At 38.8% G+C, this 23,605-nt stretch overlaps 1 protein-coding gene across 1 annotated transcript in view; it reads left to right on the top strand.

The window, feature by feature from the left end:
• The window catches only part of SLC44A1 (solute carrier family 44 member 1), a gene marked incomplete at both ends in the record, with an annotated part of 155,343 nt that extends 132,352 nt beyond the window's left edge, over positions 1–22,991 (top strand). The window contains 3 exons of the mRNA XM_080709369.1: positions 9,807–9,944; positions 20,029–20,265; positions 22,701–22,991. Coding sequence (XP_080565495.1) covers positions 9,807–9,944; positions 20,029–20,265; positions 22,701–22,991 — 666 coding nt within the window. The remainder of the gene's footprint in view (positions 1–9,806; positions 9,945–20,028; positions 20,266–22,700) is intronic.
• Between the last annotated feature and the right edge of the window lie 614 nt (positions 22,992–23,605).

Raw genomic sequence — 23,605 nt, 5'->3', positions numbered from 1 at the left:
ATTTTACCTAAGAATCTTTCTTCTCTAGCTATCATTCTTGAATGTGTTTAAATGTCATTTGAGAGCTTTAGTTTAGTGAGAAGCTGTTATGACATTTGTTCCTTTTTTTCCAGCTATCATTCAAAACCAGTGTGCTCCCTGCTGATACTTTTTTTTTTTTTTGTCTTGGTCCAGCTGCTCAGCACTGTGATGTTGGCCCAAGAAACATTATCATAGGAAATGCTATTTCTAAGCTTGACTGGAGGAATTGGTAGTTGCTAGATTCCAAGGGGAATAGGTTGGCCTCCTGTCTTTCTATATCCAGGCATGTAGGATTCACTGTGGAGCACTCTTCTTGCCTTTTCTTTCTTCCTGTCTTTCCTTCTTTCTTTCTTTCTTTTTTCTTTTTTTTTTTTTTTGCCTACTTTTCCATTCTCTGGAAATCAATTCTAAGCTATTGATGCCCTCATCTAATAGGCCAAAGACAAAATTGACTTTCTCACCACTTACCTCTTAAGTGATTGACTTTCTCACCACTTACCTCTAAACACTAAGCTTTCCATTCACTGCAGGCTAGTCAGAATGACCTTCCTGTGGCTCTGCATTGAGCATGCCTGTGCCTTGCTTTATTGGGCTCCATGGCTCATACAAGAAAATAGGTATGATATTTCTCTAGCAAAATACCTTTTTTGCTGATCATAATATCCTTTGCAGATGTACGGGTGTTTGGAAGTTCATTTTAAAATAATTAGTAACGCCCATAAAAACCTAAAAAAAAATTATATTTCTTAGGGCACTTGGCAATCTTCATCAAAAAATGGACAGATACAAAATGTAATTGTACCTGTCATAATAGCTTGTCCTCAGAGAGAGAGGCCAAGCCCAGCCCTCTAGTTCCAACCACCTTCCCTAGGTACCTTTTGCTTTCACAGTTTCACAAATGTAGCTGGAATGACTTCCTTCCCACAGCCAAGCAGTTCCCACTGAACCTTAAAAATCCTGCCTGTGAGTCACCTCTGAGCGGCCTTCCTATCACCCAGCCTTTCACCAGCTCGCATAGCGCCATTGATCCCTCCAGGACAACTCTAAAAAAATCGGAATTGCCTGTTCCTTTATTTATGTAGCAAAGGTTTTTTAATTGATATATTATAATTAAACATAAATGTGGCAATTATTGTGTTATATTTATACATGCACATAACATTCTTTTGGTCAATCTTATTTCCACTTTCTCTACTTTATGTGTCTCCCTTCCATTTTCTTGAGAGCCTTTTATTTATACCTTTATTTTTCTGTATCTTCCACATATGAGAGAAAACATGTTCCTTGACTTGCTAGTACTTGATTATTTCACTCAGCAATTCTCCCATTTACCAGCAAATAACATAATTTTGTCCTTCTTATGGTAGAGTAAAAATTCCACTGTGTATATAGATCATGATTTCTTTATCCATTCATCTGTTGGAGTTGGCTAGGCAGGTTCCATAACTTAGCTCTTGTGAGTTGCTCAGCTATAAACATGGACATGCATGCTTTACAATAGTCTTCTTTATCTTTGCCTTTAGACCTCAAACTCCTTAAAGGCAGAGATCTTATTTTTCTTTTATCTCTTCATTCTTGATATACAATAGATTGTCTTTAATGTTATCTGAATGAATTATCAGTTGCATCAGTAAATACTTGTATTCAAAAACACTTAACAGGCTACTGGAAAATTATAAATAAGAATCTCAAATAGGAGATGCTCAGCTGTATTGAAGAAAATAAACCCTGTGATATAAAAAAAAAGTGATCAGGTGAAAAAAATCTAGGGTTTCCAGCATGCCCTAAACTAAAGGTTAGTCATGAATTAGGACCAACAGCTTGGAGATGCTGGCCTTTCTTGTACACATTTTGTCCATTTTGTATTATTTTGGTAAATAGGATGTTTGACATTCCTAGGGCAGCAATAAAATAGTAAGCACAGAGCCAGACGTGGTGGCACATGCTTGTAATCCCAGCATTTGGGAGATTGAGACAGGAGCCTCAGCTACTTAGTGAGGCCCTTTGCAACTCAGTGAGACCCTGTTTCAAAATAAAGAATAAAAATTAGGGTGGGGGTGTACCTCAGAGATAGAATGCCTCTGGGGTCCATCCCTAGTACCACAAAAAAATAATAATAAGATAAGCTGGGCATGGTGGCGCACACTTGTAATCCCAGCGCTTGGGAGGCTGAGACAGGAAGATTGTACAGATTAGAAGCCAGCCTCAGCAACTTAGTGAGACCCTGTTTTCAAATAAAGTATAAAATAGGTCTGGGAGTATAGCCCGGAGGTAGAAAAGCCCCTGGCTTCCACCCTCAGTACTACTACTACTACTACTACTACTAATAATAATAATAATAATAAAATAGTAAGCACATATATGAACAAAGTTGGGGGGGGGGTTCTGAACTCACACTCAGTACTTTTGTTTGGGAACACAAAGTGTTGTGATGAGGGAACTGGTCCCCGGCAGTGCTCCTTGTCTCCTGTGCTCATAGGGAGTGCTTCATTTGGAATGAGGTCAACATAGGGGAAAATTTACTGCCAGGGCAGGTTGAAGATAAGATGGGTTTGTGGTGGAACATTTTAAACCTTTTTCCTATGAGATGTTTCGGAGCTGGGTGGGCATCCACCAGCTAACATTCAGTGAGCCCTTACCATGTGCCAGGCGCTGGGCCTCATGCTCTATGTGAAGAATCCCTTATTCAGAATTCTGTTTTGCCTAGTACTCTATTAAGATGATTAAGAATGAGTTAATGGCTTTTTCTGTTGTTCCTTTCTCCTTTTTCTTTTGCGATTCTTCCTGAGATCTGCATACAGCCCATCAAAAGGCCTTGGGCAGGGCTGGAAGCCCCAGAACACATTCAAAGGCCAGTTGAAGTAGTGTAAAAGAATAAAGCCGACTGAGCCCTATGACGAGAGAGTAGTGGAGACTGTGGTTAGTGGAAGAGCTCACAGTTCATCTAAGAAAGGCAGTCACTACCTTGGCTTATAGACTGTGGCCGTGTAAGAATTTATAAACAACTTATAGATTCTTCAAGAGAAGCCAGAGTTTTGGATGTTCACATCTTGTCTCCCACTATTAAAATGCTGACAACTAATAAAGCAAACTCTAGTAGTGCTTACGTAAATAGTTACTTGAGCTACGCAATGTCAGTCGTCCACCAGCACCAACTTATTGCCATTGCTTTAGAGAATTTGTGGAATGCCGGCCTTTCTCGTATAGGTTCTGTTAATTTCAGATTGTTTTATAGGAAATGTTTGAGGTTTCAAGGAAGCATGAAAAGAGTAAGCAAATGTGTGAACAAAGTACTAGAGGGAATTCTGAATACACACTTAGTTCTGTTTGGAGCCTGAGGTGCTATAATGTGAGAGCCGGTCGCCAGCAGTGCTTGTGTCTCCTGTGCCACTGCTAGAGTGTTGAGAGTCCGTCCACTATTTATACTATAGGTGCTAGAGTCTTGCAAACAGAGCGAACTGTGAACCACTCGTTGTCCTGCAGGTTTGTGATGTGACACTAAGGTGACGGTGCAAGTCATCTAGCAGAATTCACTTTAGGTAGAGAAATTTTCCATTTGGGTATGGGATTTCTCAGGCCTTGTTTTACTTTGCCATTTGGAGCTAGTACAGTTAACACTGAAGGGTATCTGTTCTCTGACTAATGAGTCTTTAATATTATAAATCCTTTCTCTATGTAGTGTAGAGTAGAAGTTTACAGAGAATAATTTTTTTAGTATACTACTATATACCTGATGCCATTCTAAGCCCTTTTATACATTATGGATTCCTCTCCACAACTCTGTAAGGAAGGCATTATTTCCTCTGCTTTATAGATGAAAAATTAAGATCTTGTAGCAGATCACATGATCTAGATGAAGAGGACGTTTTAAAATCTGAGTTTGCTTAGCTATTTGTATTGTGTCTTGATGTTTCCCATAGGAGTAGATATACATTTTTGTGTGGCATAAAAAAATCAAAATACCATTTATTATAGTCAATATTCAAACTTCTCAAATTTTCATGTTTTATGCTATAAACTAAGACAAGTAATGATTTTAAAGAACATTTAAACGAGGTTTGAAACATACTTTTAATTCTTCTGACTCTTAAAAACCTTAAGCATTTAGAACAAAAGGACACTAAAGCTATGGTGTGGGTTTAATGTTATGCCCTGTCTATGGCCTATTTCAGCTACTATAACAAACTACTATAAACTGGGTAGCTTATAAGCATCAGTAATTTGTTCCTCATAAGTCTGGAGACTGAAAGGTCTAAGGTCAAGACACCGTTAGATTTGGGGTCTGATGAAGGCCCACTATCTGTGCTGCGTCCTCGCGTGGTGGGAGAAACAAGACAGCTCTCTGGGGCCTCTTTGGGGACGTTATTCCCATTCACTCACCTCTTCCCCTTTAGACTGTCACTTTGGTGATTAGCTTTTGAACTTATGAATTACGCATTTCGACCATAGCATGGCCCTCCATTCCTCACCCTAAATAGGAAGGAATAACTGTAATTATCCACTTAGTTTATAAGAATCTACACATAGAGTTGCCTGAGTCCTATTTCCTTTTTGCTACCCTTTTGCTGCTAGATTGCCCCTTCTAAGAGTTACCAGGTAAGTAAGTGCTTTGAACTTTAAGAGAATTTCTACACCTTCAATAAAGAAAAGAAAGAAGGTGTGGTAATGTGAAAGCTGCTAAGCAGGTGGCTAAGGAATCCTGATACCTGTGCACGTAACCTCATGCCGTAACATATTTTTGTTCATATAATCATAGCTTTTTCAATAAATTTACCACACAAAAGTACTACCAGGGACCAGTTGGGCTAACAGGTGTTGGGTGGTGGTCATCCTTTGTCTGGCTTCTGGGAGCTACATATCGTTAAGCGTGTGTCCTGTCTGAGAGATGTTGGGTGTGAATTACAGGAAAACCTGTAACACCTCTCGGGGGGCAGTGTAGCTCAGGAGAAGAAAGGCCGTCTGGGACAGTAGATGGACTCCCCAAATCTCAACTAAGTACTCTGCAGAAAGCTCAAAGAACTGCATCAGGAAAAGCCACAAAGGATTCAGAACTTTTTGAGAACCTTATACCAACCTCTCCAACTAGTTGGTATAGAAACATAAGGAAATTTCTTTGACCTGCTGTGATCTAAAGCACATTTCTCTTCCTTAAGAGGTCATCTTGACCTATGTGAATCTCACACAGCTCATCTTCCTGCCCTGGAAGTAGGTGAAAGAGCTTACAAAATACCTGCCTGTGTTTTTCAGTTCAGTTGAATAGAAAGGTATCGCTCAGATCTAGAGGATTAGTGCCAGGAACCCTAAATTGCTCTGATGATATCCTACCCTGGGACTGAGGGGTGGGGAAAGGGAATTGTGGCTGCTTCCTTCCTTGTCTACAAATAAATAGGTTTCCATTCTAAAAGCCCCATTCTGGAATGGGGTGGGGTAGGGAAGAAAGAAAGAAGCAAAAGGAAGAACAATAATTCTCAAGTGAACTCAAAAGCTTTTTTTTAATGTGGAACATATTGAAAATGGCATACATTCAGACTATGCTTGGTTCTCTTCCCCCCCACTTCTCCTTCCCCCTCCCAACAATGAGTGTCCAGGTTAACCATGCTATATTTATATTTTTACACAAATTCGGATGTAGTTCCTTCATTAATCAACCTCAGCCTTCTTCCTCTCCTATCCTTCCATTCTAGCTTTGGTGAAGTTTCCCCTCCAATATCTGGAGTCCCTCTGGTTTCCCTAATAGTTCCTAGTTTGAGCATATTAGAGAAAACCTAAGTCCCTTCTCTTTCTGTGTTTGGCTGATATCATTTAACATAATGTTCTCCAGGACTTCCATGTTCTTGCGAATGACATGATTTTGTTCTTCTTTATAGCTGAGTATAATTCCATTGTGTGTATTTCCTATAGTTTTGCAATCCATTCATCTGTTGATGAAGACCTAGGTTGGTTCCATATTTTGGCTATTACGAATTGTGCTGCTATGGACATGGATATGCATATGTTACTGTAGTTCTCTGATTTCAACCCTTTTGGACAAATACCCAGGAGAGGTATAGCCGGATCATATAGTGGATCTATTCCCAGTTTTCCAAGGTGGCTGAACTACTTTTCACTCCCACCAACAGTGTAAAAGAGTTCCTATTTCCCCACATCCTCACCAGCATTTGTTGTTTACCTCTCAACATGCACAGGAATGAACTCGAGATGGATCAAAGACTTAGAAATTAGACTAGAGACTGTAAAGTTATTAGAGGAGGGCACAGGCTCAACACTCCAACATATAGGCACAGGCAGTTACTTTCTCAACAAGACTTCCAAAAGGCAGGAAATTAAAGCAATAATTAACAAGTGGGATGGCATCAAACTAAAAAGTTTCTTCTCATCAAAGGAAACCATCAAGAACCTAAAGAGAAAGCCTACAGAATGGGAGAAGATCTTTACCAGCCACCACTCACATAGAGGGCTAATATCTAGAATATACAAAGAGCTCAAAAGACTCTACTCTAGCAAAACAAATAACCCAATCAAGAAATGGGCAACTGAACTGGATAGACGCTTCACAAAAGAAGAGATACAAATGGCCAATAGATACATGAAAAGATGTTCAACTTCATTAGCCATCGGGGAGATGCAAATCAAAACTACGCTGAGATTCCTTCTAACCCCAATCAGAGTGGCAAGCATAAAGAAATCAAAAGCTTTTAATGTGGAGTTTGCCAGTGTTGGGCCCTGTGCCAGAGTCAGCTGGTATGACCATTACAGAGAACAAAACATCAGGCTCTGTCTTTTGTTTTAAGGAGAATTGTGGTGAAACTGGAAAGAGTAAACAACATAGTTAAGGTTAGATGTTCCTCATTTGGGGAGTGGGCAAATAAGACAGTTGATTTAAATAGACTGTCCAAATGTCCAATTTCTTTGATTCTAGGCATTATAATATATGTACTGTGTGTGTGTGTGTGTGTGTGTGTGTGTGTGTGTGTATGTGTGTGTGTGTGTGTGTTTTATTGGGGATTGAACCCATTCTATCTCTGAGCTATACCACCATACCTATTTTTTATTTTTTTATTTTGAAACAGGGTCTCACTAAGTTGCTGAGGCTCTTCTCAGCCTCCCAAGTACTGGGATTACAGGTGTGTACTACCATGCCTGGTTCATAATAATGCTTTTTAACATCATAATGTATCTCATAATCAATATAATATGGTAGGGTATTTCAAAGAATTTTCCCCTTGAAAACCTATTGTTAATAATTGGTTCATTTTTCTCTTGATCAGATCTTAGAATATAGAGCATAAAGTATTTCTCTTCAGGAGACTTACATCCCAGATCACTGAAAATCTTTGTCCGTTAGATTGTTGAATTATAGCGAAAGACACTAAAAAACTGGAAGTATGGAAAAAATTATTAAGACTAGAAATGAGCGCATACGGTTCTGATTTTTAAAGGATAAGAAAGTGGGCCCCACTTACGTGAGGTTGATATTGACCCTTGGCCGTGGTCAGCCAATCTTTTTTTCTGCAGAAGACTAGAAAGTAAATATTTTGGCTTTACGGGCCATATAGCCTCTCGTGGCTGTTCAATTCTGCCATCGTGGCATGAAAACAACCATAACAAATGAGCAAGGCTGTGGTCCAGGGAAGCTGTACTTACAAAAGCAGTCAGCAGGCCAGATGTAGCCCGCAGGCGGTGGTGCGCCCATCCCTGCTCTAGAGTAAATTGTTAAATGGTATTTTTATGAGTACTTAGGGAACTTGTGAGAAGTGGGGGCCATCCTTGTGTTCTTTGAGACAGGTTTGGCAGGGGCAGTTCTTACCCACGGTTTTTCAGCAAGGCTACTGTTACACAGGTCAAATGTATAGTTTATTTTTACTTCATTGAGGCCTTTTTGCACAATGTTTCAGAAGAAGTTTTTGTACAACTTGGAAAAAAAATGTGGTGCCCTGCAGTTCGGTGGTTCCTGCTGTCATAACTGATAAGAAGCACCAGCGGAGGACAATAGAAGGGAACAAATAGGGAATGAATTCTAACAGAAAAGCTTAATAATTTCTCTACAATAGCTTATATATTAGCTTTTGAGAAAAAAATGACTGAAGACATAATACAGCAATATATTTTGATAATAAATCATCCAGCTTATACAATGAAATTCAGTATATCAAAATGGCTGCTGTATTTCTCAAAGAATGCTGTGATTTTTTTGCTGCTCCATTACTGAAAAAAGTTTAAGAATCATAAGTAGTAGCCTGTCCTCAACTCTAAGATGTTCTGCATTTTTAATCAGTGAAGTGTATCATATAATGATAAGTTAAATTTTTGATAACTCAAATCTCATCTTCATACCAGGTTCCTAATAACTAACAAGCATACAAATAGAATATTCATAAATTAAAGACTATCTCTTCCAGACTCAGTATTTAAATAGACTCAGTGTTTAAGCCAGATGTGGTGGCGCATGCTTGTAATCCCACTACTTGGGAGGCTGAGACAGGAGGATCTCAGGTGTGCACCACCACGCTGGGCTTCTCTCCTTACATATTTTGATCAGTAAATTAAGAAGCCGGGTGTTGCGGCACACACCTGTAACACCAGTACTTGAGAGGCTGATACAGGAAGATCATAGGTTTGAAGACAGCCTCAGCAAATAGTGAGGCTCTCAGCAACCTACAGAGAACCTATTTCAAAACAAAAAAAATAAAATAAAAAGGGTTGAAAGTGTGGATCGGAAGTAGAATAATTCTGGGTTTAGTCCTCAGTACCAAAAAACAAAATTTAGGAAAGAATTCATGTATCTGGAGTCTGACTTCCTAAATTTAAATCCTCACTCTTGCCGGGTGTGGTTGTGCACTCTTGTAATCCCCGCACTTGGGAGGCGGAGAGAGGAGGATCGCACAGGTTCGAAGCCAGCCACACTGGCTTAAGAGGCCCTGTTTACAAATAAAAATATAAAATAGGTCTGGGAGTGTAGCCTGGAGGTAGAAGGGTTTCCAGGAACCCCAGTCCACCAAAAAAATTTTAAAAAACAATTAAATAGCCGGGCATGGTGGCGCACACTTGTAATCCCAGCATTTGGGAGGCTGAGACAGGAGGATCGCAGTTCGCGGACAGCCTCAGCTACTAAGTAAGGCCCTCTGCAACTCAGTGAGACCCTGTTTCAAAATAAAGAATAAAAAATTGGGCAGTGACTTGGAGGTAACTTGGGAAGCTGAGACAGGAGGATCATGGTTCATGGACAGACTTAGCTACTTAGTGAGGCCCTCCGCAACTCAATAAGACCCTATTTCAAAATAAAGAATAAAAAATAACTTGGAGGTCGAATGCCTCTTGGGTTCCATCCCCAGTGAGATCAGCCAAGCACAGAAGGAGAAGATACACATGTTTCCTCTAATATGCCCAAACTAGAAAACACAAAGGATACCAGTGGGACTCCAGATATTAGAGGGGAAATACTAGCTAAGTTTTAATGGGAAGATAGGAGAGGAGAAAGGCCGATCTTGATTAATGAGTGTCTACACCTGAACATGTGTAAAATTATGAATAAGACATGGTTAACCTGGACAACCATTGGTGGGAGGGGGGAAGAGAAAACGGGGGTGGGGGGGGAGAGGGCACCAAATATAGTGTAAATGTATACTATTTATGTTCAATTAAAAAATTGTTAAAATAAATAAATAAATAAATAAATAAAAATTTTAAAAAAGCGCTACCTTAACTATGCATGGTTTATATCTTTAGTAAATGAGTTTCTGTTTATTGATGAAAAGTTGCTTGTTTTTTGTTTTTTCCTTTTCCAGAATGCATACACAGCCACAGCTATCAACAGCACCAACTTCTGCACCTCAGCCAAGGACGCCTTTGTCATCCTGGTGGAGAACGCTCTGCGTGTGGCTGCCATTAACACAGTGGGAGACTTCATGTTATTCCTGGGCAAGGTAAGACCAAGTAGGCTGAGCACATTGTTGAAAAAAATTTGCCCTTTCGTTTAAAAGATACTAGTCCAACAAAACACTAAAAGTACTTTCATATACAGCAAGCATGTCCAAAGTCTTCAAGATGCACTGAATGCTTTTTCATGAATTATATTCATTTAATCCTCACAAAAATAATTTTAAGGTAAGTACTATTCATCCTCATTTTACAGATGGGGAAACTGAGATAAAACATGGCAAAATATCTTACCCATGTTTCTCTTAACTTTTTTTGTGGTGCTGGGGGTTGTAACCCAGGGGCATTCTACCTCCCAGCTACACCCCTACTTTTATTTTTTATTCATTATTTTGAAACAGGGTCTCACAGAGTTGCAAAGGGTGTAGCTTGGAGGTCGAATGCCTCTGGGTTCTATCCCCAGACCCATAAAAATAAATAAATAAATAAATCCTCACTCTTGGCCAGGCATGTTGATACATGCCTGTAATCTCACTACTTAGGCGGCTGAGATAGGAGGATCACAGATTTGCTGACAATGTCAGCAAGTAGGAGCCTCATCAATCTAGCGAGACCCTGTTTCCAAATAAAAATAAAATAGGGCCGGAGGTGTAACCCAGAAGTAGAATGCCTCAGGGTTCAATCCCCACTATGACAATAATTAATTGACCACTTAATTAATTCTCACTTATCACTTACTAGCTTTGCGACCGGATGCAGGTTACCTAACCTATCTGTGCTTCAGTTTGCTCTTTTTTTTGTAAAACTGGGATAATAATAGGGCCAAACCCCTATTGCTGTGAGCATTAGACTAGCTAATACATGTGAAGTTTCTAGAACAGTGCTTGACATTATTGTAAATTTTTAGTAAATATTAACTGCCATTATTGTTACCATATATAAAATCTTTTAAAATAGAGCTGATAGGGAATGAGACTTCTGTTTTCCATAGAAGTATCCGAGAAGAAACAATTTGTCCCATACTATTAAAATCTGCACCATAATAAACAGCATTATAAATAGATTTCATTGTTCCTGTATTTCAAACCATAAGATACTCAGGAAATTTGAGGGGGAGTTATACCACCACCACTACAACCTCACTCTTAGCTGGGCACAACCTACTGACTCTTACCATTTCTGTATATTCCCTTTAAGTGTTGCTTTGTAGGCTTGTGCTTCTGTAGTATGAGAATCATACCATATATACCTGTTTCCCTTGCTCTTTTTTAATGGATAGTACAGCTTATATGTTTTCCATCTTGCTTTGATAATCTTCACAATTACGCATTACAATTATGGCCAATATTCCATCAAATGCTCTTGCTCCTGAACACTGAGGTTACTCCAGCCACTGTGCTTTTAAAATGCTTTTGAAAAGACAAAATCTTTGGTATGGAGAAGCATAGCACTGTGTAGGGTTTGTTTGTTTGTTTGTTTGTTTGTTTGTTTGTTTTGGTGGTACTGGGGTTCCTAGAAGCCCTTCTACCTCCGGGCTACACTCCCAGACCTATTTTTACATTTTTATTTGGAAACAGAGTCTCCTAAGCCAGCGCATGCAGCTGGCTTCGAACCTGCGTGATCCTCCTGTCTCTGCCTCCCAAGCGCGGGATTACAAGCGTGCGCCACCACGCCCGGCGCACTGTGTAGTTTAAAGTAGACAGGTTGTTAGGCAACCTATCCATTAATTTTTTTTCCAGTACTGAGGATGGGGCATTCTACAACCCAGGGGTATTCTACCTCCGAGCTACAACCCCAGCCCTATTTTTTATTCTTTATTTTGAAACAGGGTCTCGTTGAGTTGCGGAGGGCCTCACTAAGTAGCTAAGTCTGTCCATGAACCATGATCCTCCTGTCTCAGCTTCCCAAAGGCATGGATTACAAGTGTGTGCCACCATGCCCAGCCAGATAATCTTTTTTTTAAATTTTTAATTAAATTTATATGAATTTATTCTTGTCATGTTCTTATAAAAGAGGAAATTTTTTATAGTAAAGATAGTGAATTAATCTGTTAAGGATTAAAAACAGTATCTGACACTCACTATTATCTATTTTTGTTTACATATTTATAATTTAGCCCTAGGCTAAGAAAGAGATAAGCAATTTTTTTATTATATGTGGGCACTATACATATATATATGTATATATATATACATACATACATACATATATATGTATATATACATACATATATATACATACATACATACATATATATATATATATATATATATATGGAGGGAGAGGGAGAGAGAGAGAGAGAGCGTGCGCCCTTTTGGGGGGAGTACTGGGATAGATCCCAGAGGCCTTCTACCACTGGGCTACACCCCCAGACCTATTTTATATTTTTATTTGGAAACAGTCTCACTAGATTGTTGAGAGCCTAAGAACTGAGGCTGGCTCCAAACCTGTGATCCTCCTGTCTCAGCCTCCCAAGTACTGGGATTACAGGCATGCACCACCACGCACAGCTTAATGCATTTTTTAAAAAAGGACAAAAAAGGAGAATTCTACCAAGAAAAATTATTGGTGATGGTGGTGATTTTAGTAGGGTCTGATTGAATCGCTTGCTGAGCACCAGGCACTGAGTAAAGTGTTTTAGAGAGGACCGTACTGCTCTTCCCCAGAAGGTAATGTACTGCTGTTATCTTCACTTTATAGCAGAGGATGCCACAATTTAGAGACGTAATTAAGCGGGCCAAATTTAGAGAACTAGAATGTCGCAGCGCTGGAGCTTAGAGTTAGGCCTGTCTGCTATCGAAGATGAATCGCTGTTCAGTAACTGCCTCAACTGACGTTGGCTTTGCCTTTGGGCTTTATTTAATTAACAAAAATAATTCTGATGGTAGTAAACCACCCCTGAAAATAGTTCTAAATACAACATTATTTATATAATGACCAATTGTGAAAATATAATGCCAAGCAATAGGAAAATTGTTGGAAAAAACAGCCAACAGACTATTATTCACGAATAAACCATGTTTTTATTGTGAGTTTATAACATGGGGATGAAATGTGTAGAATCTAATAAATAAAAAAGCTGAGCAAAGCTACTGAACCATTGCAACGCTACTTAAAAGTGTGCGTATGGATTACAGCCTGGTATGATGGCAGACTCTTGTAATCCCAGCATTTGGGAGGCTGAGACAGGAGGATTGTGGTTCACAAACAGCTTCAGTTACTTAGTGAGGCCTTTGCAAGTCAGTGAGACCCTGTTTCAAAATAAAGAATAAAAAATAGGGCTGGGGGCATAGCTTGGAGGTAGAATGGCCCTGGGTTCCCTCCCCAGTACCACCAAAAATACATGTGCATACGGGCTGGGATGTAACTGCGTGGTAGAACATGTATTTGACACGTGCGAGGCACTGGATTTGATACCCAGTAACACCAAAAAATAATGTATTCATATTTAAAAAGAAGGAAAGTTTTTATCTAAAAAGTTATCAATGATTGCCTGTGGCTATTGTAAATATAGATGACTCCAAATCCCTCCCTTTATTTTATGCTAATAAAATAATGGACTGTAGCTGGGTGTGGTGGCGCATGCTTGTAATCCCAGCACTTGGGAGGCTGAGAAGGAGGATTGCACAGGTTTGAAGCCAGCCTCAGCTACTGAGTGAGGCTCTCAGCAACTTAGTGAGACCCTGTTTCCAAATAAATTATAAAATAATATAAAAATGAGCATTCCCTGTTGCACCAAAAATATTATAAACATATTTATACAATTATAAATATTAATAATATTGAAAATGACTTTAAAAACCATGAAAGATAAATTTTTATTTAGAATTCCTGAAAGGAAAGAAAAATTTTATCTTTTGGGTTTTGTTTTTGTGTGATTGGTACTAGAAAAGCCCAGGAGCATTTTTCCTCCAAGATACATGCCTAGCCCTATTTTTAAATTTTTATTTTGAAATAGAGACTCACTAGATTGATGAGAATCTCACTACTTGCTGAGGCTGTCTTCAAACCTGTAGTCCTCCTGTCTCAGCCTCCCAACTACAGGACTACAAGGTGCACCACCATGCCTGGCTCTCCTGGGTTTCTAACATACTAAGATAAGATTCCTTAGTTTTCCTTTGTTAGAAATATAGTTCTGAGCTGGGTGTGATGGCACATGCCTGTAATCCCAGTACTTGGGAAGCTGAGACAGGAGGATCATAGGTTCAATACCAGCCTCAGTAATTTAGTGAGGACCTCTGCAACTTAGTGAGACCCTGTTTCAAAATTTTTTAAAAATGCCAGGTGTGGTGGCCCACGCTTGTAATCCCAACGCTTGGTAGGCTGAGACAGGAGAATTGCACAGGTTCAAAGCCAGCCTCGGCTACTGAGTGAGGCTCTCAGCAACTTAGTGAGATCCTGTTTCCAAATAAAGTATTAAAAAAAAAAAAAGGTCTGGAAGTATAGCCTGGAGGTAGAAAAGCCCCTTGGGTTCAGCCCCAGAACCACAAAAAATAAAAATAAAAATAAAAAATATATATGGTTATATGGTTGGTGTAGCACAGAGGTAGAATGTCCCTGGGTTCATTCAATCCCGAGTAACACCGAAAAAGAAAGAGAGAGGGAGAGCGCGTGTGCTTTGATTATAGAATCCACCAAATTCCGTGAAAAAAGTTATTTTTTCTTTTTTAATTAAAATTGAATGGCTGTTAATGCACAGAAAATAATTTCAGAGCAATAATAAACATTATAAACATAATAGCCATAATAAACATTATAAATGTCAGGAATCAAACATATATGCAACAACTTGAATTCATCTTGTGGGGGTAATGCTGAATGGGAATGAAAATTCAATCCCAGAAAATTGATTCTATTTACATAACATTCTTGAAATGATGTTATCCAATGGAAGATGGATGTGTCGTGGCCCAGTTACAGGTGTGGTTGGGACAGGTGGGGACAGCTCTCAGGGCAAAGCAAAGGATCCTTCTGATGATGCAGGTGGACTATCTGTACCTTGAATGTGTCAGCATCATTTTTGTGATTGTGATAGTGAATAATAATTTCAGAAGATGTTACCAGCCAGGCATGGTGGTGCATACTTGAAATCCCAGCATTCTGGAGGCTGAGACGAGACGATCATGGTTCGCAGACAGCCTCAGCTACTTAGTGAGATACTTTGCAACTCAGTGAGACCGTTACAAAATAAAGAATAAAAGAATAGGGCTAGGGTGTAGCTTGAAGGTAGAGTGCCCTTGGGTTCCATCCCCAGTATCATCAGAAGAGGAGGAGGGGGAGGAGGAGGAGGAGGAGGAGGAGGAGGAGGAGGAGGAGGAGGAGGAGAACGATGACGATGATGATGATGATGATGATGTTATCATTGAAGGGAACTGGGAAAGGGATATATTCAATCACTCTTATTTCTTGTGACTGCATGTGAATTTACAATTACTCAAAACAAAATTCCATTTTAAGAACCTTGAAATTCAAAACTAAAAGATGATTCATAGTTTCCATTTCTATGGAGTATCAGTGGTTTTCATGAGATAGTGAATTTGATTTGGAAGGGACATAGCTCCTCTGATTTTAGCTTATGACCTGTAATCATTGGTCTATAGAGTCCTAAATATAAGAAATTTATAAGCTCTTAAATGTTTCTGAGTTCAAAAGATACTGATATTTGGGCCAGTAAAGCTATCTTTCTCTCCCCAGCTGGCGGAGATGGCACACACCTGTAATCCCAGGATTTAGGAGGCTGAGACAGGAGAACTTTAGGTTCACAGCCAGCCTCAGCAATTTAGCAAAGTCCTTTGCAACTTTGTGATAAAAATAACTGTTATAAAAATAAATAAATAAATAAATAAATAAATAAAATAGAGTTTCTCCAATACCGCACACAAAAAAAAGGACTATTTTGTCCAGAAAAATAAAATTCCAATTTCTTTTCTTCTATGTGAAGTTATTTACCCCCACTTGGTAATTCCTTGTCTCACATTAATTATATCTTCTAGTTGGCAAGTTATTTAACCTGGATTAATAAAATATGAGAACAAAAATTATTGCTTATAAATGATTTTGTAAAGCCAGGCATGGTGGTGTGCACCTGTAATCCCAGGACTTGGGAAGCTGAGATTATAGGATCACAAATGGTGAAATACATCAACCTGTTTTTGTTTTTGGTTTTTGTTTTGGTTTTTGTTTTGGTTTTGTTTTTGTTTTTTTTTTCAGCTTTAACAATTCTTTATTATAAAGTCAGAAAAGTTAAATGAACTTGCCTAGAGTCACAAAGCTAAACACTGACTGTATTTCAAATCTGTATCTTTCAAACTCCAAAGCTGGCATTCTTTCCTTCTTCTTACATACTACTGTATGTTTGAATTTCTTCTACTGTGTCCCTAATAATTTATCTTTAAATTAGGAGTATCTAAACTTTTTAAATCATGTGTCATATTAGAAAACAAAGCTTAATCACAATTCCCAATATACTTACCTTTATTTATTAATGATATAAGTATAGCTCTCTATAATATGTGCATTATAAAGCATACTTAGGAAAGACCAAATAAAAGTTTGTGGTGCTAGGAATTGAAACCAGGGACATTCTGCTTCTGAGCTACAAACCTAGCCCGTTTTTATTTTGAAATAGGGTCTTACTAAGTTACCATAAGCTGGCCTCAAACCTTCAATCTTATGCAAGGCCAGCCTTACCTACTTAGGGAGACCGTCAGCAACTTAGTAAGACCTTGTTTTTGTTTTTGTTTTTGGTTTTTTTTGGTGATACTGGGGATGGAACCCAGAGGCTTTCTACCTCCGGGGTACTCTCCCAGACCTATTTTATATTTTATTTGGAAATAGGGTCTCTTAAGCCAGCTAAGGCTGGCTTCGATCCTGCGCGATTCACCTGTCTCAGCCTCTCACGCGCGGGGATTACAGCGTGCGCCACTATGCCCCGGTTTGTTTTGTTTTTTAAAAGGCTATATGGATGTAGCTCAGAGGAAGAATGCCCCTGGACTTCATCCCCAGTATAAGAAAGAAAGAAAGAAAGAAAGAGAGAGAGAGAGAGAGGGAGGGAGGGAGGGAGGGAGGGAGGGAGGGAGGAAGGAAGGAAGGAAGGAAGGAAGGAAGGAAGGAAGGAAGGAAGGAACCTGCTAGCCTCCTATCTTAATTTCCTAAGTGCTAAGATTACAGGCATACACCATCACACCTGGCAAAAAAATAATGATAATTAAATGTATGGGAATTATAAATAGAGGTCCCAGGTGGTCCTGTTGAATACTTTCTCCAGCATATGTCCCCCTCCATGGAGATTACTGGTCTAAACCAGTACTTCTTGAGATGTAGCTGTGTGCTTTATTAGTCCCTGGGATACTTTCAAAATGTATATTGTTGGGCTTTATTTTAAATTCATCCACTCAAACTCTCTGGATTCACAGCCCAGGAATTCCTAGCCTCTCTATACGTTGAGAACCATTGTTTCCTCTGCTTAAATAAATGCATGACATGTCGACAACTTTTTTCTCAACATCTTTTTTTTTTTTTTTTTGTGGTGGTGGTGGTACTGGGGTTCCTGGAAACACTTCTATCTCTGGGCTACACTCCCAGACCTATTTTTATTTATTTATTTATTTATTTATTTATTTATTTATTTATTTATTTATTTGCAGGTATGGGGATGGAACCCAGGGGCATTTGACCTCCAAGCTACACCCCTTGCCCTATTTTTTGTTCTTTATTTTGAAATCGGGTCTCACTGAGTTGCAGAGGGCCTCACTAAGTAGCTGAGGCTGTCCACGAACCGTGATCCTCCAGGTCTCAGCCTCCTGAACGCTGGGATTACAAGCGTGCACCACCACGCCTGGCTTCCCAGACCTATTTTTATATTTTTATTTGGAAACAGGGTCTCTTAAGCCAGCGAGGCTGGCTTCGAACCAGCACGATCCTCCTGTCTCTGCCTCCCAAGCGCTGGGAATACGAGCGTGCTTGCACCACCACATCTGGCTAACATCTACTTTTTTTGAGCCACACCTTTTTTCTGTAACTGATGTTAACATTTCAAGTGTAGTTTAACTTTTAGCGGCATGGTGAAAACATAAGGAACCCCCACCCACCAATTGGGTATAAAATGTATAAAGTGTGAAGAGAGTATAAGAAATAACTTCTAAAATTGCAACCATAAGAATGAACGAAAATGGATATAATTAATCATCTGTAGAAATCATCGCAGAAAATAAGTCCCTATATTATGGAATAATTTAAAAGTATCTTGCCACAGAAATGGTGGGAAGTATCTTCCAAAGTTTGGACAAACTCAGATTTGCTCCATAGAGCATAAAAGAGAGGGATCGATTTACAGCCTAACCATTGCATCATCTAATGCATTATAACTCATGGTTAAGATAATAGTGAATGAGAGCTGCTCTGATGTTGATATACAGTGGGGAAGATGGAAAAGTCTGCCTGTCCTCAGCCCTAGATTTAAAAAAAAAAAAAGGCAACTGTGATTTAAAAAAAAAAAAAGGCAACTTTCTTTTCTATTATTGAATGCTTAATGCTAATTAAAGGGCTAGGGAAGAATGTGTCCAAGAATCAGTGTATTCCACTATTTGTGAGTGTCAGTATCTAAATATTTGCTGAGTTTTTACCTGGAAAGAGCACTGGGGTTGGCATCCTAAATCCATTATTAGAGTGGAATCTGGTTTTTTGGGGTGTGTTGTTGTTGTTGTTGTTGTTGTTGTTTGTGGTACTGAGGGTGGAACCCAGGGGCTTTTCTACCTCTGGGTTATACTCCCAGCCCTATTTTATACTTCATTTGGAAACAGGGTCTCACTAAGTTGCTGAGAGCCTCACTAAGCCTCTGAGGCTGGCTTCGAACCTGTGCGATCCTCCTGTCTCAGCCTCCCGAGCGCTGGGATTACAAGCGCGCCACCACGCCCAGCGTGGAATCTGATTTTTACTCTATGACCTTGGGCAGGCTGGCCAGTATCTCTGAGCACATCCTCCAATCTGTAGTATTAATGATGTTACCATAAATCATGTATAGGGTTATTAAATAGCTGAATGCATTAAATAACCATAATAAATTTAAATGCTATCTAAGAGGTGGTGAAGCATTATCAAGATGGTACTTGACAATAAACAGATTGGTTATTTTTAATTATTTTAGTATGGATGTTTTTGGCAACCTTTTCTTCACAGAATGTTCAAATCTAAATTTCATGAAGATTTTTCAAAATTTACCATGTAGTCTATATAAAATAAAATAGAAAACACAGAAAAAGTTCTTAAGAGTTTTTGTTATTATTGCAGCATCATATCTGAAAACAGTATAAATCGCCAATAATGATACTAAATAAACTTTATATTTATATATAAAAAATCCACATCAGTGAGAGAGTGGTTAAATAAATTTTAAATCACCCATAGATGGAATTTTGTGGCTGAGGATTTATGAAGCATTTGTAATGATAGTATAAATATTAATGAAGAGCTTTTGATGTGTTTATATAGTACTATTTCATAGGTAAAAATGCTTAGAAAAAAATTCATACCAATACCAATGTCAACAATTTTATTTTTCAAGTGCTAAGAGTATATGATCTTTATTTCCTAAAATATGCATGCATTATGTTAAGAATTGTCACAGATCCCAAATAGGTAAAGTTTAGGAGAGTATAAATAATATTTGGGAGACTTCTCTATATTGTAAACCCAAATCACTTTAAGTGTGATTTTTTTCTTAAAGTGTGATTTTGAAATGTATATGATATACACGTATAAATGTATATATAAATATATATGGATTGCGAATTATACTTTTGTGTATGTGTGTATATGGTGCTGAGGATTGAATCCAGAGGCTCTCTACATCTTCAGCCTCATGTATTTATTTATTTATTTATTTATTTATTTATTTATTTATTTATTTACTTTTGAGACAGGGTCTCTCTAATTTCCCAGGTTGGCCACCTCCTCAGCCTCCTGAGTGACTGGGATTACAGGCGCGCACTCCTGCGCCCAGCTATGCTTCTTCACTGGAGACGGAATGGCCCTTTGCAACCATCATTTATGAATAGTAAAGAAAAAACTTAAGTCTGCATGTGATAAACAAAAAAGTGGATGTTAAGCGCATCTTTGCTCTCTCTGCTGCAGGTGCTGATAGTCTGCAGCACGGGTCTGGCTGGGATTATGCTGCTCAACTACCAGCAGGACTACACCGTATGGGTGCTGCCTCTGGTCATCGTCTGCCTCTTTGCTTTCCTAGTCGCTCATTGCTTCCTGTCCATCTATGAGATGGTAGTGGATGTATTATTCTTGTGTTTTGCCATTGATACAAAGTACAATGATGGGAGCCCTGGCAGAGAATTCTATATGGATAAAGTGCTCATGGTAAGTGCTTTCCATGCTCCCTGCTGCTTGAGGGATAAAAATACTAATAAAGATATTTTGCCAGACATTCTCTGTATTTAATGATCACGAGAGACCTCAGAGTATTTCAGAATTAAACCTATGGCATTCATTCATGAATAAGACTATTCATGGAGCAATCGAGGAAGGCCTTCCTGCCATGGAAGAGATCATTTCAGATCCACTTAGCTGGAGCAGTGCTCTTTAATGGCCCTACACTATACCACTCTCCTTCCTCTCTCTGCAGCTAGATGGAATTAAATGGACTTTGAAGCCTGCTGTCTAGCCCTTAAATTGGAACACTGGGCTGCTGATGTTCTAAGTGCCTTTTCCTGAAGTGGAGCTTAAAGACAAAAAGTATTCTTCCCCAGGTCTTAGTGCCTACCTATCCTTCTCCAGCTACCACTGTTTCTAATGCTACTGCTGTCAACCCTAGTTAAAAAATAAGCATCCTAAACCAGGCACCGCGGCACATACCTGTAATCCCAGTACTTGGTAGGCTGAGACAGGAGGATCACAGGTTCAAGGACAGCCCCCAGCAATTTAGAGAGACCCTATTTCAAAACAAAAATAAAAAAGCCTTGGGGTATAGCTTGGAGGTAGTACACCTATGAGTTCAATCCCCAGTACCAATAAGTAAATAAATAATCATACTTAATATTCCAGGCCAAATTGAAGGCATTTCATAATGAATACAGGTAACAGACCTATTACCCATATTGTTTTATATTTTCAGTTTAGTCAAGATATGAATCTTTATGTAACTTCTATCTAGTCTCTGCAGCTTCCCTATACTAAAAACCATATTAAAATGTTTAAGTACTATTTTCTTCAGTGTTCAACAATACCAAATTAAAAATGCTTTTTAATAATAGTGTTTGCTATTAAGTTGTAAAATATTCCTGTCTCAAGAATAGGTATCATCTAAGACTAAATATTGAAATAATAAGTCATTTTCCAGGAGCATAATTTATCCCATTAAATCTAAAATAAATATGTTAATAAATGAGGTAGATTTTTTCTTCAATAAAAAATTCCAAATAATTTAGCTGACCTATTTCATACTAATGATCTCTTTTACTGAGAAAATCTTCAACTATATTTTAGACATTTTTCTAATGACTAAATTAATTCTAACTGGTTATTTTCATAATGGAATTTGATCTATGAGTATTGCAACTCTCCTGTGATTAAAACATTTAGAAAAAGAGTTTGTTTTTGTTTGAAGCCACTGATCAAAAGCAGAGTAAAAAATAGTCTTTCTCCATTCAATTTTATCTGTAAGAATCATGACGATACATAATGAAAAAGTATTCCATGAGCTTTGACAGAATAGAACTGTTTCCTATGGAGTATATTCCCCTTTTAGTTAAAATTAACATTTAGATTTTATTCACTTCTGACCACAAGTTCTGGTTTCCTGCTCTAAGGATCAGTGTCAAGACCAGATAGACTTGTTTAAAGTGAGTTTATAGTTTGGTTTAAAAAAAAAAAAAAACATATTTCATGCTTAGCAGTATTAATGTTTTTACCTTCCTAGGTCTTTGAAAAATAGGGAATGGGGTTCTATCCCCAGTACTGAAAAAAAAAGAGAGAGAGAGAGAGAGACTAATGAAATAAAATATTATTGTGTCATTTATCTTTGATATGGAAATAAACTATGATATATATATATTTATTTATATATCTGAGGATATATTTATATATCTGGGGATGAAACCCAGGGGCATTCAACCTCCAAGCTACACCCCCCAGCCCTATTTTTATTCTTTATTCTGAAACAGGGCCTCACTAAGTAGCTGAGGCTGTCCGCGAACCACGATCCTCGTGTCTCAGTCTCCCAAATGCTGGATTACAAGCGTGTGCCACCATCCCCGGCCTAAGCAATATATTAAATATAAAAAAATAGTCTCTTACAAATGTTAGATTTTTTTTTCTTCTGAGTAGATCTCATGCTATCTCTAGGAGCCCTCGTTGAGAGTCATACTGTGACAGGATAGATAGATTTTACGTCTGCGGCTTCCAATCCATCCCTAAAAATGTAGCCAGTCTCCTGTGTGATACTAAATACTGTGTTTGGGGGCCATCAGCTCATCAAGGTTGAGTTAAAAATATAAATGGTCACCCATGTGGTGGCGCACACTTGTAGTCCCCGCGCCCGGGAGGCTGAGACAGGAGGATCACACGGGTTCGAAGCCGGCCTCGGCTACTGAGTGAGGCTCTCAGCAACTCAGTGAGACCCTGTTTCCAAATAAAATATAAAATAGGTCTGGGAGTATAGCCCGGAGGTAGAAAGCCCCTGGGTTCCACCCCAGTACCAAAAAAAAAAAAAAAAAGTAAATGGTCTTTAGAATTCATCTACTAACTGGTATCTGAAAAGACCCCCAAATTTATGCCATCTGGTCCGTGTTTTGCAGGAGTTTGTGGAAAACAGTAGGAAAGCATTGAAAGAAGCTGGTAAGGGAGGCGTGGCGGATGCCAGAGAGCTAAAGCCGATGGTAGGTGGAGATGAGGAGGCGGCCGCCCTCCAAGACTTTCCCTTTCACTTCTTCTCTCTCTCTGTCTTCACTGACTGCACTTCTTCGGGAGAAGCTTTCGTTGTCTGCATCACACAGGATGTGCTGCTCTTTCTCTTTGTGTGCTTGCCCATAACTTGGATGGCAGAATTCTTGTCACAACTGAGACCACCTTCTGTAAAAGCAAGCTGAAAGGAAGGCGTGCTCCCTGCTCCTGGGGCTGGGCGGACGTCTGTCCCTCCCTCCCCTACTGAACTTTTGGGTGTGCCCTTGACCTGATGGTTTGATTTCTTGTTTGTTTGTTTGTTTGGGTTTTTTTTTTTTTTAACATTTTGGTAGATGATAATAGCAATTCCTTTCAACTTGCTAACAATTCATATTTCTTCTTTTTTAAGATATTCTGTTTACATTGCTGTCTTTTCCCTTTTGCTGACTTTTTCTTCTGTTGCCTAGATTGTACTTTTTTATTTTGTTGTTCCTTATGCTATTTTTCTGTACCAGACACAAGGAGTTTCCCTCCATACCTGTATACTCTCTCTCAGTCAGAACACCTAGTATTCTCCCATCTCAATTTTGAAAAGGATAAATCTTTCTCTGTTCAATTTAGTATATACTCCTACTTTACTTTCATTTGGGAAAGAAATCAAAGTTAATCAGTCTTAAAGAATCCTGAGTCGCTTTTTCCCATAGATATTCTCACTATACCTTAATTATACCTGTCTCTAGCATGTATTAGTCTAATTAGGACAGCAGGCTACAACCATATGGTGACATGGAGAAATAGAATGGCTTCCTTCCTTCTCCTG

Source organism: Muscardinus avellanarius (genome assembly GCF_963383645.1).
Source record: "Muscardinus avellanarius genome assembly, chromosome: 13".
Classification (NCBI taxonomy): domain Eukaryota; kingdom Metazoa; phylum Chordata; class Mammalia; order Rodentia; family Gliridae; genus Muscardinus; species Muscardinus avellanarius.
The sequence above is the reverse complement of the archived record's forward strand: the minus strand, read 5'-3'. Positions and strand labels throughout refer to the sequence as shown.